This window comes from Mesocricetus auratus, unplaced genomic scaffold, assembly GCF_017639785.1.
Source record: "Mesocricetus auratus isolate SY011 unplaced genomic scaffold, BCM_Maur_2.0 Super-Scaffold_100006, whole genome shotgun sequence".
Taxonomy (NCBI): Eukaryota; Metazoa; Chordata; class Mammalia; order Rodentia; family Cricetidae; genus Mesocricetus; species Mesocricetus auratus.
Window position 1 is genome coordinate 71,043,057 of NW_024429190.1, and position 23,753 is coordinate 71,066,809.

The 23,753-nt window shown below is 42.3% G+C and overlaps 1 protein-coding gene across 1 annotated transcript in view; it reads left to right on the plus strand.

Annotated features, from left to right (window-relative positions):
- Fras1 (Fraser extracellular matrix complex subunit 1) overlaps positions 1 to 23,753 on the plus strand; it is a 400,187-nt gene that overhangs the window by 251,213 nt on the left and 125,221 nt on the right. The window contains exons 21-29 of the mRNA XM_040747451.1: positions 559 to 711; positions 1,295 to 1,441; positions 4,851 to 4,997; positions 7,508 to 7,648; positions 8,280 to 8,420; positions 9,920 to 10,060; positions 12,863 to 13,133; positions 16,611 to 16,695; positions 19,443 to 19,769. Of these exons, the coding sequence (XP_040603385.1) occupies positions 559 to 711; positions 1,295 to 1,441; positions 4,851 to 4,997; positions 7,508 to 7,648; positions 8,280 to 8,420; positions 9,920 to 10,060; positions 12,863 to 13,133; positions 16,611 to 16,695; positions 19,443 to 19,769 (1,553 nt within the window). The remainder of the gene's footprint in view (positions 1 to 558; positions 712 to 1,294; positions 1,442 to 4,850; positions 4,998 to 7,507; positions 7,649 to 8,279; positions 8,421 to 9,919; positions 10,061 to 12,862; positions 13,134 to 16,610; positions 16,696 to 19,442; positions 19,770 to 23,753) is intronic.

Consider the following 23,753-nt stretch of genomic DNA (forward strand, 5'->3'; position numbering starts at 1 on the left):
TTCCGCTCTTGGCCCTTTGTTATAATCCCATCTTCACTTAAAGACTAAAGTGTTCAAGCAACTCAATCCAATTATCTACCGACCTCACTCTCCCCATGCCAAAGCTGACTGGAGGGCTGGCCCTGAAGGCCTTGTGAAGGAGTCCTGTGGCAGGCTCCAGAGCCTGCGCTGGGATGAAGACTCCCAGCCCGTGAGGGCTGTTGCTCCTGGGGGGAGAAGTTACACTGATATAGCTGTTTCTGTTGGACTGACGTTTCTCTCTACCATGTCAATATCTGCCACACAAAGCCCTAGTACTTGAAGGCCGTTCAATTGGAAAGAAATGAAAACTCAATTGCTGTGCCGGGCCTAGCATTTACTAAAACCATTTACTAAAAACCTCAAGCCCTCCATTTGTTCAAGTCCTCAGCTTCTGCTTTATTGGGGTGCGACCTCTGGGCTCCTCTCCAGATGGCTGAGCTGCAGGTGTGGTAATTGAGCCTCCTCTGCCCAGTGGTGTGCCGATTAGACCTTGGTGCATGCACATCAATGCTTGTTTCCCTCCTCTCCCCTCTCCAGACTGCCATCCTCTGTGCCAGCACTGCGTGGCTAACCTCCACGACACTGGGAGCATCTGCCTAAAGTGCCAGCATGCCCGCCACCTGCTGCTTGGGGATCACTGTGTTGCTGACTGCCCTCCTGGACACTATGCAGAGAGGGGCACTTGTAAAAGTGAGTAAGTGCCGCACTGGGGCGGGGTTTTGATGCTGATGATTGACATCAGAGAAGGCTCTGGGGTCTCGAAGAGAAAGGAGACTGGAAGCATTGCTCAGGGCTGCAGCCTGGCCTGACAAGTGCCCTGTTTGAAGTCTTCATTTTCACGTGTTGCTTTGTGGGGGATGGCTTCGCTGTCTTCTCACTGCTGGGGCAGAATACCTGGATAAAGCTAGCTTAGCAAGGAGGAGCTTGTTTTGTCTCTCAGTTGGAAGGTACAGCCCTTTGTGGCAGGAAAGTGGGGAGGGGGCTGAGCTTGACAGCTGGTTCCCCTGCATCCCCAGTTGGGAAGCAGAGAGAAAATGAGCGCTGGTGTTCAGTTTATGTTTTTCCTTTGTAGTCAGTCCAGGGCCTCGGAGCATGTAATGGTGCTGCCCACATTTAGGCTGCATTGTTCCACCTCAGTTAGCCTCACCTAGAAGCTCTGGCACAAACATATATGGAAGTCTGTCTCTTGGTACATCTAGATCATGGCAAGTTGATGATACCAAACATCACAAGGAGATCGTAGTTTTTGCTTGTGTCTCTTTTCCCTCTGTAGGATGCCATTCTTCCTGCAGGAGTTGCCAGAATGGAGGACCTTTCTCCTGCTCCTCCTGTGACACTGGTCTGGTTCTGACCCACATTGGTACCTGCAGCACCACCTGCTTCCCTGGTCATTACCCGGATGATAACCAAGTGTGTCAGCGTAAGTTTACTGAGCTGTCTCCCTGCTGCCCTTCTGGGGCTTTGGAAGAAATGTGAAAGTCTTGCTTCCACCTTCTCCTCCAGTACTCTTTCTTTTATATGAGAAAAGAAGCTAATGTGCAAAGGCAATATGAAGGCCATTAGCAGACCATGGTTTAGATATCAGCCCAGCTGAAGATGCTCACCTTTCTAAGTGGTAGCTGTGTGACCTTGGGCAAGTCATTTAACTTCTCCTCTGCAGTTATCCCATACAAAGTAGAAGTGTTAGTCCATCTCATTATGGTTATCTGAACAACGTAGTCCTTTGATCCTGAGTAGAGAAGGAGCCTGTGCATGTACACGGTCAGTGGGCTTGCACATCTGTGGATTTAATTTATCTTCTCTCTTTATCTGTTGATACTGACAACATGCAATGTGCCACGTGTAAAATATTTCCTCTTCATCCCAAAGTAAAAGTTATTCTTTTCTTGTACAAGAGTTACATATATAGATGTTATCTCAAACAAGTATGGTTATAGTTACACTGAATTGGACATAAAATGTTTGGGTATATTAAAGAGCTGGTCTGGAAAACAATTAGGACATTCTTCACAGGTGAGGGACAGATAAACTGTCATACAGGGGCTGGGGAGATGGCTCAGCAGTAACAAGCACCTGCTGCTCTTCTTGCTGAGGACCTGGGTTGTGTTGCCAGCACACACATGGAACCTTACAACCGTCTGTTACTTCATTTCCAGATTATATGTCCCCTTCATAGGTCCTACATATATGTAGTACTCATGCATCAATGTAAGAAGGCACCCTATAAATGAAATAAAAATAAATAAATCCCTTAGATATTTGTTATATCTTTGAAAATCACTGTGAAAAGATACAGTGGTGATATTTCAATTTTATGTTGTAGGATTTCTCATGTTGAAGACACTATAGACTAGTGACTTTGGGGAGTCTCTAGAATTGGGAAGACTCTAGAAGTCTAAGTGTTAATGCCACTTACCAGAAAGCCAATACACCTTTGATCTTGGTGTCTCTCTATAAAGGGGCAATGTCTTTTTTTTCTGTGATAAAAAATACCCTGACAAAGGCAACATACGGGAGAAAGGGTTTATTTAGAAGTATTGTTCCGGGGAATACAGCCCACCATGAATGAGAAGACCTGTAGAAGGCATCCAAGTCATGGTGGCAGGAACAGGCTGGTTGGACACATTACATCAACACCTAGGAAGCAGAGAGTTAACAGGAATTGGTGCTATGAAGCCTCAAGGGCCACCCTCAGAGATCCATTTATTCCAGTGAGGCTCTACTTTCTAAAATTTCTGCAACCTTCCCAAACAACTGCCCACTGGTTACCAAATGTCCAAACATGTAAGCCTGTGGAAATTGTGTCTCAATCTAACTGGAATGGGCAAGGATTATAACTGTAGCTACATCTTAACATTGTAGTACTTAACACAGACCCTAGCAGAGAGTATGATTTCTTTTACCATATATTAGTTATTGCTGTCAAGGTCATCAGGAATGAAAAGCTAACAATTCAATAAAAGATACTTTGATAGATAGAGACAGGAAGAATGGTGCTTCTAGTTCACTGATTTGTGTTTGCATTTGTAAGGTGCTATTTTTGGGTTTTTTGGTGTTTTTTTGTAAAAAAACCCAGAATTTGGCATCATCTGTTGAAGTACTGGAGATAGGAACTTCTTTTGTACCAACGGGAAGATCTCCTCACATTTGTAATGAAAGCTCAGCTTGGTATACATCAGCTGTCTGCTAGGACTGGCACGTCCTGTGACACAGCAGCCGTAGGAAAGAAATACTAGCATTTCTATTCAAGAGCAAGAGAGTATCTGTTGGTGGAGAAATAGTGACTTAGATTTATGAGGATATTCACAGCCTCCGAATCATAAATACGAACTCAAAGAAATACACAGAATCCCTTGTATGAAGTGCAAGTGACAAAAGCACATAGCACTGCTATTCTTCTCTTTGGGGATGCTTTTTCCCTTGCTTCAGGGAGGCCCCTGCACAAACTGCTGTGATACCTTGGAAATGGCATCTCCTGGAGAGTTTTCATTGAATTAAGACCCCTAACTCTCATCTTTAAGTTTCATTCTTTTCTGTAACTGACTAAAATAAGCCCCTAAATTGGGCTGAGTTCCTGTTGCAAGAGACAAACAAACAAAATCAGCAATGCCCTTTGTAGTGTTCCTCATAGGTAATTACATTGTGCCAAACTTTATGGTAAAGGGCTTTTGAGGAATTATGTGTAACCAGCATTATGGAAAGCAGTGATGACTGTGTTGCTGTGAAACTCACAAGATTCTGTTTTAAAAAGAATTTAGGAAGTGCCCTGAAATTTAAGAGTAGCCAGATGGGGAGCTAGAGAGATGGCTCCAGAGTTAACATCACTGGCTGCTCTTCCAGAGACGAGTTCAATTCCCAGCAACCACATGGAGAGCTCACAACCATCTAAAATGGAATCTTATGCTGTCTTCTGGCACAAACACATATATTCAGATAGAGTACTCAAATATAAAATAAATAAATCTTTTAAAACAGTGAACTTTAGAAAGAAAGAGTAACCAGAAGAGATAGGAACTCTGATAAGTAAACTATTCAGTACTTGACCCATTGTGCATTGGAATTGGAGCAGAGCTCCAGGGTACCTGTGCCAGCCTTAAACCCAGAGCAGGGATGGGTGAGGGAAAGAAGCCATCACCCCTGTTGGGAGGACTGGTTGGCCTGTTCTTTCTGACTGGTTCTAGAATTTCTCCGTGGAGCAATAAAGAACAGGCCCCCTCCCTCGTCCATATATCTGCCTTCCAGAGTTTGTGATGAACTCATTTCCCTCCAACATGAATGAGTAAATAGAAGGAGCATTGGCAGGTGTTACTGGAGAAAGGCAAGCAGACCAGTTCGGGCACCACCAAATGCATCAATTACGTGCCTGGCTGCCGAGAGTTACAACTGCGTAAGCCAATAAACCAGGTCACGTCTAAGTCCAATGTCTTAAAATACAGGATTTCACAATCTCCCCAATAAAGTTGTCACCTAGAAATAATATGTGCCTATAACACAAATGATGGAAGGGGTGTTGATTTCCTAGGTGATGTTCAAATGAAGCCACTGGTCTTAGAGTCAGTATGAATTCTGTTGCTAAATCACAGAACAATTTGGATATGGGATTCTTGCCCTTGGATTTATTTTCATCTCTGGGAAAATAGGTTCCCTTCTATTTTGGAAAATAAAACTAATATTTTCTGTGTCTTGCTCACAGAGGAAGGTTATGGGCCGTAATTAAAGGGCAGACGGGAGTGGGGCTTTGTTCTTCTGCAGCATATGTCTAGCATTGCTCAGAGCCTCTGTATTTGTGGTGGTAATCATCTGGTCATTTCCCTCTCCTCTCCACTCAGCATGCAACGTGCATTGTAGAAGCTGTGACTCACAGGGCAGCTGCACCTCCTGCCGAGAGCCAAGCAAGGTCCTGCTCTTTGGCGAGTGCCAGTATGAGAGCTGCGCCCCCCAGTACTATCTCGATGTCTCCACCAAGACTTGCAGAGGTAAAGGTTTTCCTGAGCTCTGTGGGGTTGCTATTCTTCAGTGATGTTCCATTGCTTTAGACACCCACTCCTCATCTTAACGCAAACACTTCCATCAGATATTTCCCACTCTCTGTGAAACCATGATGCATGCACGAATATCATTTATTCATGCATTTATGCATCCACTAGACAAATTATTTGAGTTCCTTCAAATTGCCCAACATTGCATCTGGCACTGGCAAAGAGAGAGGTAGCAAATGGCAAACAAAACCCTTAGTTGCATTTGTTCATAGACATGTTTTGCTTGGCCCATCTAACGTCCTGATGTGTTGCAGTTCTGATTATCTCTTTCACACCAGAAATATAACACTTGAGATTTTCCATTTCTTTTGAGAAGTTCAGAAATCTGGTAATAGTAGAATTACATTGCTATAGTGTAACTACAGGTTAGACTGCATAGCTCTTATCCCTGCTTCACTAGAGTCCCTACTGTTATCTCTATTACACAAGGGTTCTTCTAAAGATGTACATTACCTCCCTGGGCCTGTGGGTTGCATTTGCAACCCTGATTTGTCTGACTGTAAACCTAATCAAGTCAAGACTTATGTCCGAATTGTTGTCTCTACTTAGTATATTCAAATGGATGAAAACACCAAATATCTTTTTCTTGTTAAGCAATAGCTTGAATTCTTGTGGCAGAGTTCAGCACAGGAAAATGGGGTTTGACTAGCTAACTTCTCTCCATGTTTCTTTCTAACCCCCTCATTCTGGCAGAAAAGGTCCAGTCCTGAAACAGAGGTCAAATGTCTGTCAAGTAAACTCAGGAAACTCTGGGGCTCCGCATACTTTCCATTCTAAGAAATTGAACTTGGTTGTCAACTTAGGTGGTCTTCCATATTCTCAACTGCAGAAACTTTTCTTTCTAACCAGGGGCTGTCAGTTTGTGGTGAAAAACAAGATTCTTTCAGATCTTCTGTATTGTAAACGATTTCATAACTGCTGGTTTCCATGGCTCTGTTTTTAGTCATTTTCCCTCAGGACTGATTCAACCATATAAATGAGGGAGATTAATTTTAGACACCTTCGGAGCACATGTATCATCTTGCACATGTACCTGCTACCTAAGGACTTAGAAGTACTGTGTGAAGGAGTAGAGAAATGATTCTTCCAGCTTCGTAGCTGGTTAAGAAAATGGGTTTGAGATGGCCTTGAGTGGAAATATGTTCTCTAAGAAAACCAGTTCCTCTATGAAGCTCTTAATGTATGTGGGGCATTGTACTTACTTAGTTATTTTGATTAAAGCCAGGAACCCAGAAATCCTAAGTACATGCTGTACCACTGGTGTCACCTCCAGCCTCTGTGAATGTTTACATTCATTGTTTCATTTTGTCTCTCTAGGACCTTAGTAAGTGGGTACTAGTGTATATTTAATTCAAGCCCCAAAGGATTAAGGAAGGTAGACAGGAAAATGCAGAAGAAATGCAGCAAAATGATAATTTAATAGACTTGCCCAACTTCAAAACTTACATGGTTCACCAGGATGTTCCCTCCCATTCCCCCGGGTATGAAAGACCAGCTAGAACATTGCTTCTCGCACATGAGCTCTCTTATTGCATCAGTGTTTGTTTCCTGGGACATCACAACTGCCAGCTATAAATATGATCATGATTATGACAAGATCACCAATACGAGCAGCAGCATGCTTCCCCATGCCCCAGCCCCCAAGACTCCCAACTGAATAGATATGAAACTGGGCCTGATGAATAGTTTTAGCCATCTCCCTGGACTGTTGAAGTTCACATCCAAGGCTGGCCTTACTGTGGCACAAATTCTTTGAGGCCAGGGTCTACATGTCTCACTTTTATGTTCTCCTGATGCAGTGAACTGTGTCCCTACAGGTGCTTGTTGAACAGAGGGACATTTAAAAAACTTGATTCTACCTTAAATGAGGTCCTCCATTGTCCAATAACCCCCTTTTTCTGGAGAGTTCCTTTATACATCATTTATTCTTTCTGCCCTGCTGTCCCCATCAGGTTCTAAACAGGAAGAGTCATGAGTCTGGTGTCAATGGTGGCAGCATCATTCTTAGTTATGTCTCTGATATCTCCTTACCTCATGAACCCTGAGTATTTAGAGGCCAGGATTATGTCTGTGGGGCAGCCTTGCTCCCTAGGGTAGGTTTGGCATGAAGAACCAGAATGGCACGAGGCTGAAGTACTTGGGTGCCCCTGGAATAAGGCCAAATTGATCTGACTCTTCAGCAGCAGCCCTGTTGACAAGAAGGCTCTGCACAGGCTTGGACTGCTCCTTGTGCATGCCTGTGTTTGACATAATTGGGAAACGCTAGACCTCAAAGACGCGTTTAAATGTCTACAAGCTGGGGCTTTGTTACAGCTCACTTATCTGACGTCTCTTGTGTTGTCCTCACTTTACCTCTCACAGCCACAGACTGTGGCCTCCTAAATGGGTTGCTGGGACTAATAAAGGATGGAAAGGAAGCTGATCTCTAATGTAGACTTTCTTTCCAGAGTGTGATTGGAGTTGCAATGCCTGTAGTGGGCCTCTTCGAACAGACTGCCTGCAATGCATGGATGGCTATGTTCTCCAGGATGGTGTGTGCATGGAGCAGTGCTCCGTAGAGCACTACCGAGACTCGGGCTTCTGTAAGCGTAAGTCTCTCTATGACTTCTAAGGAGCCCATGGCAAATTTTTGTTTGGCTTCTCTGCTGGTCCTGGCATCCTTCTTCAGGGCTATCTTTGTTATTGGTGACAACTTCTTTTTCCTTCGCCCACACCCTAATAGACATATGCTAAAATCTGATATCAGCATGACAACCATGGCGCTATATACCCACACAGACATATTTATGTCAACCATTAATTTCTGTGTCCTTCAACATTTAACAATCCTGTTCTCTAGATAGAAAGGTTTGTATATCTAAGAATTTGAACCAATGAAAAGACTGATAAATAATTATAATAAAAATAAATATTTGCCAGTCACTTTAGTGTTTGTCCAGCATTTTCCATTATATGATTCAAACTCTCAGGGGGGAGTTTGGGACAGTATTTTCACTTCTGTTATGTGGGAAGAACATGGAAATTTGTAGAGATGGAGTGACTAGTCGCAAGTTTTCCACTGATAGTTGTAGTGGTTGCAACCAGGAGCTGGGGTCCCTAGTTTGTCTTGGAGTGCCTTGCCTGGTGTATTGATCCTATTGCTTCCTGACCCTTCCATAAGTACCCAGAGCCCACTTGGAAAACACATGAATTCCTGTTGACCTAACTGTTATCTTTCAGGCTGCAGCAGCCACTGTCTCCGATGCCAAGGTCCCCACGAGTGCACACGCTGTGAAGAGCCATTTCTCCTCTTCCAAGCCCAGTGTGTCCAAGAATGTGGGAAAGGATACTTTGCAGATCATGCAAAACACAAATGCACAGGTAACTTGAGTCTTTGCTCAGTGCTTTGGGAAGAACTCAGGGCAGCTAGTAAGTCATGTGCATTGATTGTCAGGTAACCAAGAGCATCTCACATAGATGCAGAATCAGTCAGGGAACTTTCTCTAAGTAATTGATAGCTTCCCGTGTATTTCTGCCAGGTGCTGGTTAAACAGGATTCAGGAGTACAGCCCGATAATTCTCTCACAGGAATCAATATTGTTCCTAAAGTTCTTTGTGGAAACAATGCCAACATTTTATGGAATGAATGCTTACATTGAATGGCTCTGAAGTACCCATTTAAGAGTGGATCAGCCATATTGATACTAGCATAGGATTTTCAGCATGTAGACTAAATCACTCATAACCCAATATTGATATTATGGCCTTGAAGAATAGGATTTAGGCAATCAGTTAGTGAGAAATTCTAAAGCTTTTATTATTAAACCAAAGTTAAACCCAGAGTCTCAACCTACTTGTGTGGGGGATCATCCAAGAACAAATTCTCCTTTGCTCTCATTTCTGTTGAAAACTGTTGCCCAGTGCACCCACTAGAAAGAATACCTGATGTTTAATAATAATGCCATGAAGAAGCACAGGTAACTTGAGTCTCTGCTGAGTGTGCCTTGGGAAGAACTCGTTGAGTTTTACATTTCTCCGTGTTTTCTTCACAATGACTTGGTGAAATATGGTAGACAGAATCCTGTTTTACAAGTGCAAAAACAAAAAAGACTTTGAAGTGTTAAGGCAACAAATTAGACCTAGATTTCTGATTCCAGTCCAGGATCTTTACACCGTCCTACATAGCTTCACCATAATAAATCCCAGCTAAGGAAACAGGACAATTAGGCATGAAGCATTCTGTCTTTTCAAGGTTATTAACTTGATCCAAAGAAGAAACGGTATGGTTCTTTCTTTAGCTTGCTGTCGAGATGTGGTTAATGCTACTGTCACTTCTCTCACTCTCAGGTGACACAGCTATCACAGTATAATAGCAGTAAGAGTGAGGAGTGGTGCAGCCCGCCCAGTGTGCCTGGCACTTCAGATCGACATGCTCGCAATCCTTGCAACTGTTGTCTGTGTTGGGTTCTAGTCCTACCCTCACTGTTAGGACAAGAACATTGCAGCCCAGATTGTAAAAGACACTTGTCCAGGGTCACAGCTGGTAAGAGGCAGAGAAAGAATGAGACGCCCAGAGAGGTCTATGTTCTTTATCTCTCTAAACGCCACCTCTTACAAGTCAGTACCTTTTAGAACGTCCTCCCATATGTGGTGTTCTTTAGATGACATTGCATAAATTGAGTTGTGAACCTAGAGATTCCGTTTCCTCCTGAGGGGAGATCAGCGCCCTACAAATATCAACAGGGAAACTACATTCTCTTTTGTGCAATGAGGGACCATTTATTTGGTGGTGGCATTTTAGCCCTTCTGACTGTAGTCCCTTTATTTCCCTGTGTGGTCCTGCCTGCAGATGTGCCTTACTTGTGTCTTCTCTTTGGCAGCCTGCCCTCGGGGATGCTTGCAATGCAGCCGCAGAGATCAGTGTCACTTATGTGGCCATGACTTCTTTCTGAAGAGTGGCCTCTGCATACCCACCTGTGTCCCCGGATTCTCTGGCCACTCATCTAATGAAACCTGCGCTGGTAAGTTCATTCCTGCTGGTAGTCTGATGATGTTAGCAGTCATTTCTCTGTGCAAATGATGGGTCTCCAGATATGGCTGACACCTGTTGTAAGAAACTCATCATTCCTGTCAGGCAGAAACCCCTGCTGCTTCATAAGGCACTATTTGTAGAACATGGGCAATCAGGAAAGCCTGACTCCTAAATTTCTTTGATCTTGGAATGAAAAAAAGAAGTGATCTGCACCTTTAAAGTCATAACTATCAGAAGAAATTTAATATAAGTTTAGGAAATCACATACATATGACAGGTCGAATGCATTGTTGATGTTCATGTAAACTCGTCTAGCTAATTTGGTGGTGGTACAGTGGTGCATCTTTTATGCAGACAGTGGGGAGAAGAGCTAAATGAATAGTGTGAGGAGACTGCTCTATTAACTGCAGGTATTTGAAGTCAGTCGATCGATGGGAAGCTGCTGTATTAGGAACGATCCCTCCCAACACAGAACAGACATCTCACTTTAAAAAGCAAAGAGAAATGAATCTAAATTCAGCCCAATTTCGAACCCTACAAGTTTTTTAGGCACATAAAGTGTGAAAATTATAACATGACATAAAGTTCGCTGGGTTTTGTTAGTCAATAACATGGGGAGGATTTTTTTGTTTGTTTTCTTTTGACAGTACCAAAGATTGAACCTAGGGCTCCATGCATGCTAGGCTGGTATTCTACCCTCGAGTCACAACCCCAGCATTGACACAGGACATTTTTTAGTACTGACAACCAAACACATAGTCTGTCTCCACATTTTTGATCTCTAAAGCTATTAGATTTCTTAAAAAATAAAAATAATATATCTCTGGCCTCCGTTGGAATCTTCCTGGGAACTGCAGGTGCTTGTGAGTCAGCTTAAGACTCTTGGGATGCCATACATGTCAACTTGTGAAAATGGATTTCACTTTCATTAGAATAACTTTATTTAGAAGTCACCCCCATGAAACCTGGCATTCCCAAGTCATCCTCTGTGACCTAGTTGTAGATGGGAATACTGCTGGATGAAGACCTTGGCTAAAGACCTTGCAGTAGAAAGATCAGTTCTACCTTTGAAGACCCTACCTCACTGGATGTTTTGTGTGGACAGAGAATATCAAAATTTGTGACACTCTGTATGTACTTTCCATGAATTCTGACTCTGGCCATTTCCCTGAGTCTTCTAGGGATGGCGTCAGACACCTGCCTCTTTGCTTACTCTTGCTGGATCTGATGTGACAAGTGTGTCAGGGAAAGACTGTGGTTTTCAAACCTGCCAGTTCATTAGCATTGCCTGGGGAGTCTATAAAAATAATGAGATCCATCCACAATATCTAATTCAGAATCTTTAGCAGTTCAGCCCAAGTGTCCCCATTATTATAAAATATATGCATCCTTATTTGAGTAATAACTCAACATAAAATATACAAAAATATCTATCCCTTAAATTATATTACCTAGTGATTTTCTTTAGTATATTCACAAAGTTATGTGATGGTCACTAGTATCTAATTCCAGAGCATTTTCATCAACATAAAAGGGAACTTCATAACCTTCAGCAGTCTCAGCTCATTTCCCCGTCACTCCAGCCTCTGGCCATCGCTCATTTACTTTCTGTTTTTGTAGATTTGCCTACTCGAGATATCTCACATCAGTAGAATCGCACAGTACATAGCCTTTCATGTGTGGCTTCCATGTCTGGCCTAATGTCAAAGTGTATCCATATTAGAGCCTGCATCAGTATAGCATCCTTTTCATTTTTATGGCTACCATAACTACATGTTGTGGACACACCACATTCTTTAGGTCTGTTTGCTTCTTCACTTCTGTGTTTGTTTTTAGTATTGAATATTGAACCCATACATGATAGGCAGGCGCTGTCACTGAGCCACATACCGGGCCATCATTCTATCAATCGTTTCCTCTTCTTGACTATTGAGAGCAGTGTTATTATGAACATCCACAGAAAATCTTTGTGTAGGCATCTTCTCCATGGCGTCTACCAATAGTATCGTTGAGGTACATAGTAAATATATTTTATTTAATGAACTAACTATATTTCCGTATTATTGCACTATTTTACATGCTTATCAATAGTGTGTGAGGATTGTAATTTCTTCACTTCTTGCCAACAATTATTTTTAATTATTATTATCTATCAAAGGGAAGTAAAGTGACATATGATTGAGGTTTTGATTGTCATTCTGGCAACAATGTTGGATGCCTGTTTGTGTGCTTATTGGCCTTTTGTGTGTAGATTATCTTCATAGTAAAGCTTATTCAATTTCTTATGCATTTTTAGTTTGTCCTTCATTGTTGATATATAAAACCTGCTGTATGTTCTCAGGATAAGTCTTTTATTCCCCTAGATTAAGGATTTGCATTTTCTCCCATTCAGGAGTTTGTCTTTTTGTATTGGTGTTTTGAAGTACAAATGTTTTTAATTTTAATGATGGCAGTTAATTTGGGTTTTTTTCTTTTGTATTTTACACTGTTTTGCCATAGCCAAACAATAATTGCTAGATTATTTTTATATTTAAATAAAATTTAAATTTATTTCTATATTGTCTTCTAACAAGTTTACAATAAAACTCTTCCATCTAAGCTCTGGTTTTTCTCATGGGCTCCAGATGTGAATCCTTTCATAGAAGGATGTTGTAGATGTAGAATAGCCTATATCCACACATCTCTGTGTACCTCAGAACTAGCATTAAGGGGTCATTTCTTTAAAATAAATACATGGAATCCAAGGAGTGACCATGGCAAGTCTGATCTTTTGGTTCATACATTTTTCTAGATAAGATGTACACCCCGAGTCTTCATGTGAATGGCTCCTTGACTCTTGGGATCGGTTCAATGAAGCCACTGGACTTTTCTCTCCTGAATATCCAACACCAGGATGGCAGAGTGGAAGATCTGCTGTTCCACGTTGTCAGCACACCCACCAACGGTCAGCTGCTGCTCTCACGAAATGGCAAAGAGGTCCAGCTGGAAAAGGCTGGCCATTTTAGCTGGAAAGATGTGAACGAAAAGCAAGTGCGCTTCGCACACAACAAAGAGAAGCCCAGGTGAGCCAGCACCGCTCCCCGCCTGTCGTCTCCTTCCAACCTGGCTCAGCCCGTCCACCCCCAGCCTCCTTCTTAATAACCACCCCTTCCCACAGAAGGATCGATACTCACAAATGCATTTTTCAGCTGCCTGTCATCCTTCCCCAGCAATTGCCTCGAGAGTATGCTTCTGTTTGAGGTGTTTTCGTTTTATCACATAATTATGGGTAATTCTCTGATGTGGCAAGAAAATCCTGAATATAATTACCCAGGATTTTGGCCCCACAGAAACAAAACTTGTTATATAGCCAGATTCTTAGAGTTGCTTCCTCAACTTGAGGGCAATGTCAGGGAGCCATGGGCAGGTAAAGGATGGAAGATTGGTTTGTCCAGGTGTCCTTTGGCCCCTAGAATTTGGGAAGAAAACTTGTAGTCACACTTAACTTTTTATTATCCACTTTATGAGATTAATTGTGGCTAATTTCTAAGCACGATCCAGTTTTCTCCTGGTGCTACACACATTTCTGGCTGTCTTTCCTACCCCAGCTGACATATGCTTCTGGAATGCAATTGAACATTAAGAGGAACCCAGGCAAATATAGCATTATAATTAGCAGAGTAAATCTACTAAAGAGAAACCATGAATGCACCCCAAAGATTCGCCTCTGTGTCCTCTGTCACCCTGCCCTGCTTCGTTAGCCCAGATATCTCACCATAGACTGTGTGCGACAAGGGATCGAAGCCCACAAAGCAGGCATAGGGACACATCGGAATATTTTCTGGTGCTAACGTGGTGTTTATCTTATTGCTTTTATTGATTGGTTGGTTGAGATTCAGGCTAAAAGATATATAGGAAGAAAAAAAGAGAGTGGTTTTTCTATCATAGTTCAGAGCTGATAATTTCAGAAATCTGCACAGATCATATCATAGGAGCAACACAACTAACGCTTCCTGAGTGCTCATGTTGAACCAGGAATTATGTTAAGCGCTCCATATGAGCTGTGTAAATTATATTCCCGTCCTACAGCTTGGAGAATATGAGTATTAAGTACAGAGCTGGCCCTCCTAACCAATACTCTCCGACTCCCCAGACCATGCCTTTAGCTGAGATGATTGTTGCCTCCCTGCTATTCTTGTGATAACAAACAAGCTCCCCTCCTCAAGGGATGGGGATGTCTGTAAGCAAGCTCACACTGCTGTGGTGGAGTGTTTCCTGCCACAAACCCTTCTCTACCACCTGTGCTTATCTTGGTTGATAGTATAATAATTACAGTTCTCAAGTATCCGCATCTCTCCCCACCCCCACACATGCACGCATACAAGAGTGCATATATGCACTCACAGAGTTACACAAGTTCTGAGTCTGGAACCATTTGCCTTGAAATCATTTGTGGAAAAATGCAAAGTTCCATAGACAACCAAAATTAACCTTCTTGTCTATTTAACTTTTTCCACACGTCACCCAATTTCTTGCAGAATTAGCTTTACACTCTTAAATGGAATAAAACTCAGCAATTTAGGAATTTTCTTGCATCCCTTTTAATGTTGCATTTTCTTTATCTAAAACATATCAAACAAATGAAATGACAAAAATTGTAAAACAAGATTTGGAGAGACACATAAAATTATTTGTCTCTCAATGAAACAAAGAATCAATTTGGCATAGCGTGTGTGTTTCTTGTTTTCATGGAAGCACGGGCCATGATTAAGATAAGAGTCCTTGAGAATTAGAATAGACTTGTGCAGCAGGAGCCAGTCTGTTGATGTAGCCAGAGCAACCGTGATGAAGCTGAGATGCTGAGTACTCAGAGAGGGACTTCAGTGCCACCATACTACAGTCCCTCCTTGGGTCACTCTGCTGATTCTATTGGTCACATTCTCTTGACGCTTAGAGGTGGGACTGAGGAGGGACAGGATTGAAATGGGATGGAGAATGGAATGGAGGAAGAACTTGAAAAAAGAGCAAGAAGGTGTCTAATGGTTTTTACACAGAGCTAGAATTCCCAGTGAAATTCTGTTTTAACGTATTCTGTTCCATGAGCATAAACAAATGCATACAATGTTGCTGCTGTGACAAGTCAAGATAGAAAATAGTTCCATCAACCCTACTCTGGTCTCCTTTAAAAAAATTTGTTAACCCCTTCATCCCAGGCTCTGGTAATTGTGACCTGTTTTTTCATCTCCACAGTTTTACCCACTCTAAAATGTCATGCGACTGAAAACACAACATGTCATGTTTTGTTTCTACAGTGGCTTTCTGGATCCACCCACATATTTTAGGTGTGAGTGGTTAGTTCCAAGAATACCTTTTAAAGACCTTTAAAACAATGGGCCCCACATCGACCAGAATCTATAATCTCTTATAGTGTTTTGATCACACACTTCAGCAGCCGGCAGTAAGCTGTGCTTGGCTTGTTGCTCAAGACAAACAACTCTGCCTTCCCTCCTAACAAGGTTGGAAGCTTTAGACATGTGGGGTAGGAAGTCAACCCACAATAGACTGAGCCTTCACTGGGTCTTTTTGGTTACAAGGAGTAGAAATCAAATTTGACTAAGCAAAATTAGTAATAAGACTGTCCTAGCATTGTAGAGGCTCATACCTCAATGACATTAAGAACAATTGCTCCAAGGTGAATTCAGGAGCTAGAACTAGGAAAGGGAAGTACATGTTCCATGTCTGCTCATAGGTTCCATTTACCTCTTTCCTACAGATGGGCTTGTTCCACACTCTCATCAACATACTAGTTGATGATTGCCCATAGTCAAATGGCCAACAGACCATCCCAATTTTTCAGAGACAACCCAGCCATCCCTTCTTAGCTGTATCCACAGTAAATGGGTGAAGGAGAGGGCAGGGAGCTAGAAATGGCATTATGCATCAGTACTTAAAACATTTTTGGGGCCCACTCACAAGAATTTGGAAGCAGTATTGGGAGGGACTGCTGGGCTAAGGGTGGCATTGAAAGCTGGTGGAGCTATAAGATTCCTTTCCATTCTTCAGTTGAACCATTATCCAACAATTCTAGACCAACAAGGAATTTTTCTGGTGTGTGTGTGTTTGTGTGTGTGTGTGTGTGTGTGTGTGTGAGAGAGAGAGAGAGAGAGAGAGAGAGACAGAGACAGAGACAGAGACAGAGAGAGATTGAAGAGAGAGAGAGTGATGGGGTAGTGTGTGCATGAATGATTTCAGGGACGTGTATGTCACAGCACACATGTGGAGGTGACTTTCAAGGTCAGTCATCTCCTTCTGCCGTGAGACTTGAGGAACTGAGGCCATCATCTTGCATAGCAAATGCTTTTTTACCCACTGAGCCACCCAGCAGCCCCATGAGGAGGATTTTTGACTAGTTTCATCTGTCTACACTGCAGATACTGTATTACTGTAATGATTTGATCTAAATTGTTGTATGAATATAGCTTGAAAATGCTTCAACCCTTTGCTCTAAAAACAAATGTAGTAATCATGCTCTCTCACTTCTTCCTCGGGGACTCTCTTAGGAAAGGCTACTTTTCCTTGAAGATTAGCGACCAGCAGTTCTTCTCCGAGCCACAGCTGATCAACATAAAAGCATTTTCAACTCAGGTAATGAAGATGCCCAGCAATGCGCAAGTTACCATGTCCACTGGCATTCAAGAACAATTTTAGAGTCTCCAAAACTTTAACGAAAATGATCGAGCTGGGGTGATGTTCTCATAGTTTAGCATAAAATGCCATTTGATTCTTCTCTTTGAGTTCTTTGGATAATAGCATTGACAATAATAACCTCTTCTCATGCATCTCTGCCCTGTGTGTATTTCACATGTTACTGAGTAGAATTGTGTGCCAGTCCTGTGAAATAGTGCCCCCTGTTTGCAGATGAGAAAACTAAGGGACTGGAGATGAGCTTTTTTTTACTCTGGAATGATCTAGCTGATAAAAGTCAAGCGCATTTGTGTCTGAAGAGCTGGCTTCAAAGTCTGTTGGCACCTTGATGAACTGAACTTGATGCTAGACCTACAGAATAACCTAAAACTGCTCTACATGTTAGTGTTTTCCTTGTTCTAGGTAGTTTGTTTCTCTCCACAGCCTCTCAGAGGTATAATATTTACAGTACTTACAGCATCCTATTAGGAATCTACTTAATTGAAGCATCACTGTGGTCACAAGCCAAACATATACCCGAGGAAATCATTGAAGAAGCAAGGAAATTCAAGACAATGGCCCTTGACATTTCATGTCTGCCCTGAGAAGTTGTAATTGCAGGTCCATTATCCATACATAGTAGAAGCTGGACTAGAGCGAGTCAGTAGATAAAATGTGAATAAATAAATAAGTAAACACACACTCAGACACACACACACATTCATTCATTCACAGCTGTAGAATTCTCACTAGGATACCCTAGTTTTACATATTTATCTCCATACACTGAACAGCAAGAGGGTGAATTGCCATCTTCAGAAACAAGATACCAAATACCAAAACCTCATATCTTCAGTCACGAAGACTGACCATAGACCATGAATAACAGCATAAACTTAAGGCAGGAGTGACTGCCATGTGATAGTAATACCTGCCTCAGCTCTTCTCAGTGACACTGTCACATCAGAGGTGTTGTTCCTGAGGAGAGATTAGAAACTGGTCCTAAGGTAAGTGTAAGTTTTGATTTAATTAACACTAATACATGTGACTCTGTAAAAATGGGCCAGTCTTGAGACTCAGTGGCCTACGTGTTTTAGTTCTTAAACTCAGATGTCTTGGTTTTGCTTTTTGTATCTGGGCTACTCCAGTCTGGTCAGTGAATGATCTGGAGTAGATATTGACCAACAGCCTTCTTCTCTGAGATGGTGTGTTCCCACAGTTTCCTGGGTTTTGTCTGTTTCCCCACAGTCAAGTGAACAAATAACAATGGTATGTTTCAGTTTTACTTATTGTATGATGCACTTTTTATCAACTTAACCTTTTGAAGATGGAATTTTAAAAGGAAGTTTAACTTCTTTTAGTTATTTTAAGTATGTGTAGTATTTCACTTTCTTCTTGACCCTGAGATTTTCCTCTTCTAAGTTGACTTGGTATGTTCTGTTGGGAGATATTTTTTTATATCACCCTCGACCTTTTCCTCTTTCAGAATGTGAGGGTCTATTCATTTTTCTGCATAGAGTCACACACAGTGTGAGAGTTCTCACCTGGGTACCATAGAGTGACTATTACAGTGATGGATTGGATTAGTTGCATATTATGGTGATGAATGATTGTGACTTCCAGGAGACTGGGAGTGCTATGCTGGTACAGTTTTGAAAGCCATTTGGGTTGAAGAAGGCAATGTGTTGAGTAAAATCCTAGACAGTTCAATGTCAAACATAAAAACTTGGATACCATTTCCTTGGCTTCTGGCCTGATCTCTCTCTGTCTCTCTCTCTCTCTCTCTCTCTCTCTCTCTGTCTCTCTCTCTCTCTCTCTCTCTCTCTCTCTCTCTCTCTCTCTCTCTCTCTCTTTCTGTCTCTTCCTCTCTGTCTCTCTCTCTCTCCCACCTCTGCCTTCCTCCCTTTCTCCTCTCTCTCCCCCTATCTTCCTTCTTCCCTCCCTTCCTCTGTATGTGTGTGTGTTCTTCTGTGGTTTGTTAACTTTTATCTGTGTGAACGAGCATTTATCTGCTCACTAAGGTAATAGGGACAACCTGAAATGTCTTAGGAAAACATATTAACTTTTGCTATGTTAGCAGCATCACATGAATTAGGAAAGTGGTTGTCTTACCAGGCCATGGTCTTGGATCTTGTATGGCTTTATCAGCTGACTTGGAGTGGGGCTCTGCCAAGATATGGATGGAAGCAGAAGACTGTTACCAGGAGGGACTAATAATAGCATGGGTTCAGGGAATGGAATTATGCCACTGCATCAACAGGTTGCAGTATGGCCTAGAATGAAGTGTTCACCTCCCAAACATGAGGCCCTGGATTACATATCTCTTGGATCCAGACATCTGATTGTGTTTCCTGAAACTGAGCTGTGTTCTTGTGCAAATACAGATGGTATGGTGAAATTCAAAATGGCTGAGAAATTAGAAACTCGAAAACAAGTAGTGCTTGCAGATTGTATTTTATCGAGATTGGTTTTGTTTTGTATTGTATTGGTATTTGGTATTTGCATTGGTTTTGAAGTGGCTTGAGAAATCTCAAATCCAGAGGCTTGAAATAATCCTTGTCACTGTGGCCCACCCCACCTCTGACAAATAAGTTTTTCATTGAATAGGTTGACACTTTGGTGATTTAATCGAGTTAGACACACTGTGTCTTAGCCTACATTAACCTGTTAAATGGCCCTTCTTCTTCCCACTGCCTTCAACTCCACAGGCCCCATACGTGCTGAGAAATGAGGTTCTCCACATCAGCAAAGGAGAGCAGGCAGCCATCACCACCCAGCTGCTTGACATCCGGGATGATGACAACCCACAGGATGTGGTGGTGACAGTGCTTGATCCTCCCTTTCATGGCCAATTGCTCCAAATGCTTCCGGCTCCTGCAGCCCCAATCTATCAGTTCCATCTGGATGAACTCTCCAGGGGCCTCCTCCTCTATGCTCACGACGGCTCAGACAGCACATCTGATGTGGTAGTCTTGCAGGCCAATGATGGACATTCCTTCCAAAATATACTGTTTCGTGTGAAGAATGTGCCCAAGGTAGGTGTCATCCCTGGGGTTACAGTTTCCTTGTGTCTGTCTGTGAAGGTTTACTCTTGGAACTCTTTCATCAGTGCCCATAAAGTTAGGCTATGATGACGTACTCATTTATGTGTTCCAGAAGTCTGTTGTATAGGTGCTTGTTAAGTATCTCATACATAAGGTCATAATAGTTTAATAGGTCCACTGTTGATCTGAAAAGATTCTCCATTGGCCTACAGCCAGAAAGCTATGTTATCAATCTTCTTTTTGTCTCCTGCCTGACTATGATCATGGGGATCAAGGCATTTCTGTTTATGTGTGCCCTTCCAAAACAGCTCATGATAAGAAACTCACTGTCTAGCTATCAGAATGAATGAAACAATGTAAGTTCAAAATTCTATTGGCTAAACTAAAGTCAGATGAAAGAATGTGAAGAACTGTTGGCAACCATAGGAGTTGTCCTGAGGGACAGCAATATGCTTCCAATTCTGCGTCACTGACATGCCACCTTTGTATGTTTCATGAGCACCTGTGGTATTAGTCGCTTAACATTTACTTAACGTTTCTCACTTAGTCACCTTGCTTCTTTTATGATGGTCTCATCCAAACAATAATACTTGTAAAACCATGGGCTTCATGTAGAATTATACCGTCCCTGAAATTTTTAAATAAATATATAGTCATTCTGTATAGTCCTACATTGGATGTTCTTGGACACCGCAGATGAAATGTTTGTCACATCTCAGGAGATGCTCAGCAAGCCTGTTCAGGAGCAAACATTCCTTCCTGCACTTCTGAAAGCTTGTTACTGTTCAACAGAGGCCCTTTCTGGAATCACACCATGAGTGGCTCTTTCTCATGATAGTACATTTAGAAACTTGAAGTGTTTTTAGTGTTTCATTCTAAATATCACTTCCCATGGAGACAGTATTAATGATTAGCTAAAGAAAGATTTTTCTGAGGACAGTTTAAAATTGTCTGCCATTTTCTCGCCAATAATCTCTCAAGGCAGGTAACGTTGTCCTGGGAAGGGCACAGTCTGAATTTCATATGTGTGCTAAGTTTTTCCTGATGAAAACAGTGATGGAGACATGAGAGAGAGGTGATGGAGACAGAGAAGAGATAGAGACATGAGAGAGAACAGATGGAGACATGAGAGAGAACAGATGGAGACAGAGAAGAGATGGAGACATGAGGGAGAAGAGATGGAAACATGAGGGAGAAGAGATGGAGGCAGAGAAGAGATGGAGCATGGGGGAAATGAAGTTTGGGGAGCCTGGTTGTACAGCAGAGCTGGCAGGTGGTTGCCTTGTAGCTAATCTTAATTATCACGTTCTCCTGGTCTCCTGTGGAAATGAGGTTCAGTTCTAGCGACGTGCAGTCTTTACAGACACAGCAAGTTTTCTTTTCTTCCTTCTTGGTTTCCTTCCAAAGCCTACAATGGGTTTCAGTGCAGCCCGTACCAGAGACTCTCATGGTTTCAATCCGTGTTTGCAACTCAGCTCCCAGTGTTACCCAGTTTTGTACGAGAAACCATAAGATGAAAGGGCATTTCTAGGAATTTTTCTGCTTTGTCAACCAAAACAAAACAAATAATAATAGAATTTAATTCACAAGGGGGACACAAGGCACAGATTTTGAATTTCCTGCAGGCCTTACATCTCATGATCCTGCAGGTCATTACTGGATTCCCGAGAAGTGAGTTTAGGTGGCACCCTTTCTCCCTCTGCCTTCCCATCCCATCCTCTCCTCTAGTGCTGTGGTTCCCTAGCCAGGCAGTGACGCGTAACCATGCATCAGAACTGTGACACTGGTGATCTGAGCCTCGGCATTGTCAGAGTATGCTAATAATAAATTGGGCCATATCCAGGGTTATAGTATACAAATATCTACTGCTTTTCCTTTCAGGAATTAAAATGCTTCTTTACACACTTTCTCTGGGTCTTTTTATCTGCTCTGCTGGGAGGTTGGAATGTTGGTTGTATGGCCTCATTGCTTCTAAAGGAAATTATAGCATGAGTAGAAAGGCTTTTTGTTTGGTTGGCTGTTAACATTTACTGGACACTAAAATTGATGTGAATTATTCCTTTGAATCTTTCCATTCATTCTGTGGTGCTTGTACAATTATCTCTAATTTACCAAAGGAGGAAACTCAAACAAAGAGATACAGAAATATTCATTTTCACAAAGGTTTTCGGCACTGGAGGTAACATTTCTTTTCAAGTGTACCTGCTTCCCATACTCAGCCAGGAGGCGTTCTTCACTCTGGCCTCTAGTTTCCGATATTCTAGGCACATAGAGTCTCATTCCCTTGATGGATTCAATGAAGACAAAAATTTATTCTTCATTGTGTTCTTTCCAAGCAAGCTGGACCCCAGACCATCTTGAATCTTCCCTCTTGATTCGCCAGAGCTTATTACTAGAGAGGCTATTTACAATCATAGGTCTACTGGGCCCAGAAAATAAAAGTGGTGTGTTACAGTGTCTGGTGGATGTGTAGTCGGATGTGATTGCTTTTATTCTAAGAGCCGTTTCTGGAGATGGTTCTGAGAATTCCTTCCCTGAGGCTGCCTATGTGTTAATTCTAGAGAAGAGCCAGTTACTGGTGGTATCTAGTTGGTGGTTTTAATGGGATGGACAAGGATATTGTAAATCCTTATGAGCAGATACACAAGTGAGCCCCTATCTTGTTCAGTGGAGCAGTTAGCCCGTTTTTCTAGTCCTTCTCTTTTGTAGGAATAGAAGGAAGCTTTGTGAGAGGAAGTATTGATTCAGTTTTACTCTCTGAGCTGGGCACGCGTCGTGTTTTTGTTGGACTGGTGGTTGTAATGGTGTAATGGCTTGAGCAAGACTGTTGGCTCTGTCTGTCTCCTGCACGGTCTGTGCCAGGTATACTCTGTGATACTGCTGTGGCTCTTCTGGGCAAAGAACCAGAGCTGGGAGTTCAGTCTTGCTTTCCAAGTTGTATACTACTTCACCCAAACTTGGCCTGGCAGTGAGTAAATTCCAGGAGGATACTGAGCTACTGTGGAGAAAATAGAATCAGGAATGATGTCGAAACATGCTTTACTGGGGCGGGAGGTGGAAGAGGGGATTAAAAAGTAATAAAGAATGTTCTGATCAGGCTTTCGCTAATTGGGTTAATCAGGTAGCTCTTCAGTCACGAGCCTGCTAGACATAGACGCTTTGGAGGAAGTGCCACATCTTGTGAGGGCTACAGTGTGGCCAAGGGACTCAGCTCAGTGGTAGATGGCTCTTCTGCTGGATTTTCAAGGGATTACCTGCTTTTCCATTAATTACATCCTCTGGGACCCTGGCCTTCTTTCCACATTGGCAACCACTCTGAAAACCTTGCTGACCTCCTTTCTTGTTTAAACAGCTCTTTTCTGCAGCTGGCTAATGCTTTAATGTTAGAAATCCCCCAAATGCCGTAGTTAGACCTGGGTGGAAGTCTGTCTCTGAGAGTCCTTTCTGCTGTGGCTTTGCCTGTGTGCTGCTGAAAAGTCCCTGTTGTATTTCCTGCAACTTCACTCGTGTCTCTCACTGGTGCTTTTATATCGGCATGGTTATATACAACTACTCGTGTGAATTTCAAATGTCAATGGTGCAAAAATGTTTGATACATGAGTAAGCATGTCCAACTTCCTTCAGAATATATCAGTTTTCCTTTTGGTGGGAGAGCTGCTTTGTCTCATAAGGCCCACACTGAGACAATTTTGACTGACTTAAATACTGGGTTCTACACTAACCAAAGGCTGTATGCTCCTGACGTAACAGAGCAAGCCTTGAGCCCTTGCTGACAAACATGAAACCATGCCAGTTAGCTTCTCTTTTCTCCTTTTGCTTATTCGCTTCACCTCGTGCTGTCTACGCCTCTTGTTTCTTCCCTTGAGTCAGTAAGTCTAGGGCCATTACAGTGCTAAATCTATGGTATAAAAGCTCTTTAAAATGAAGGTATATTTTTACAGAATTAGTGAAGAAAAAAAGACTATCCAACAAGCC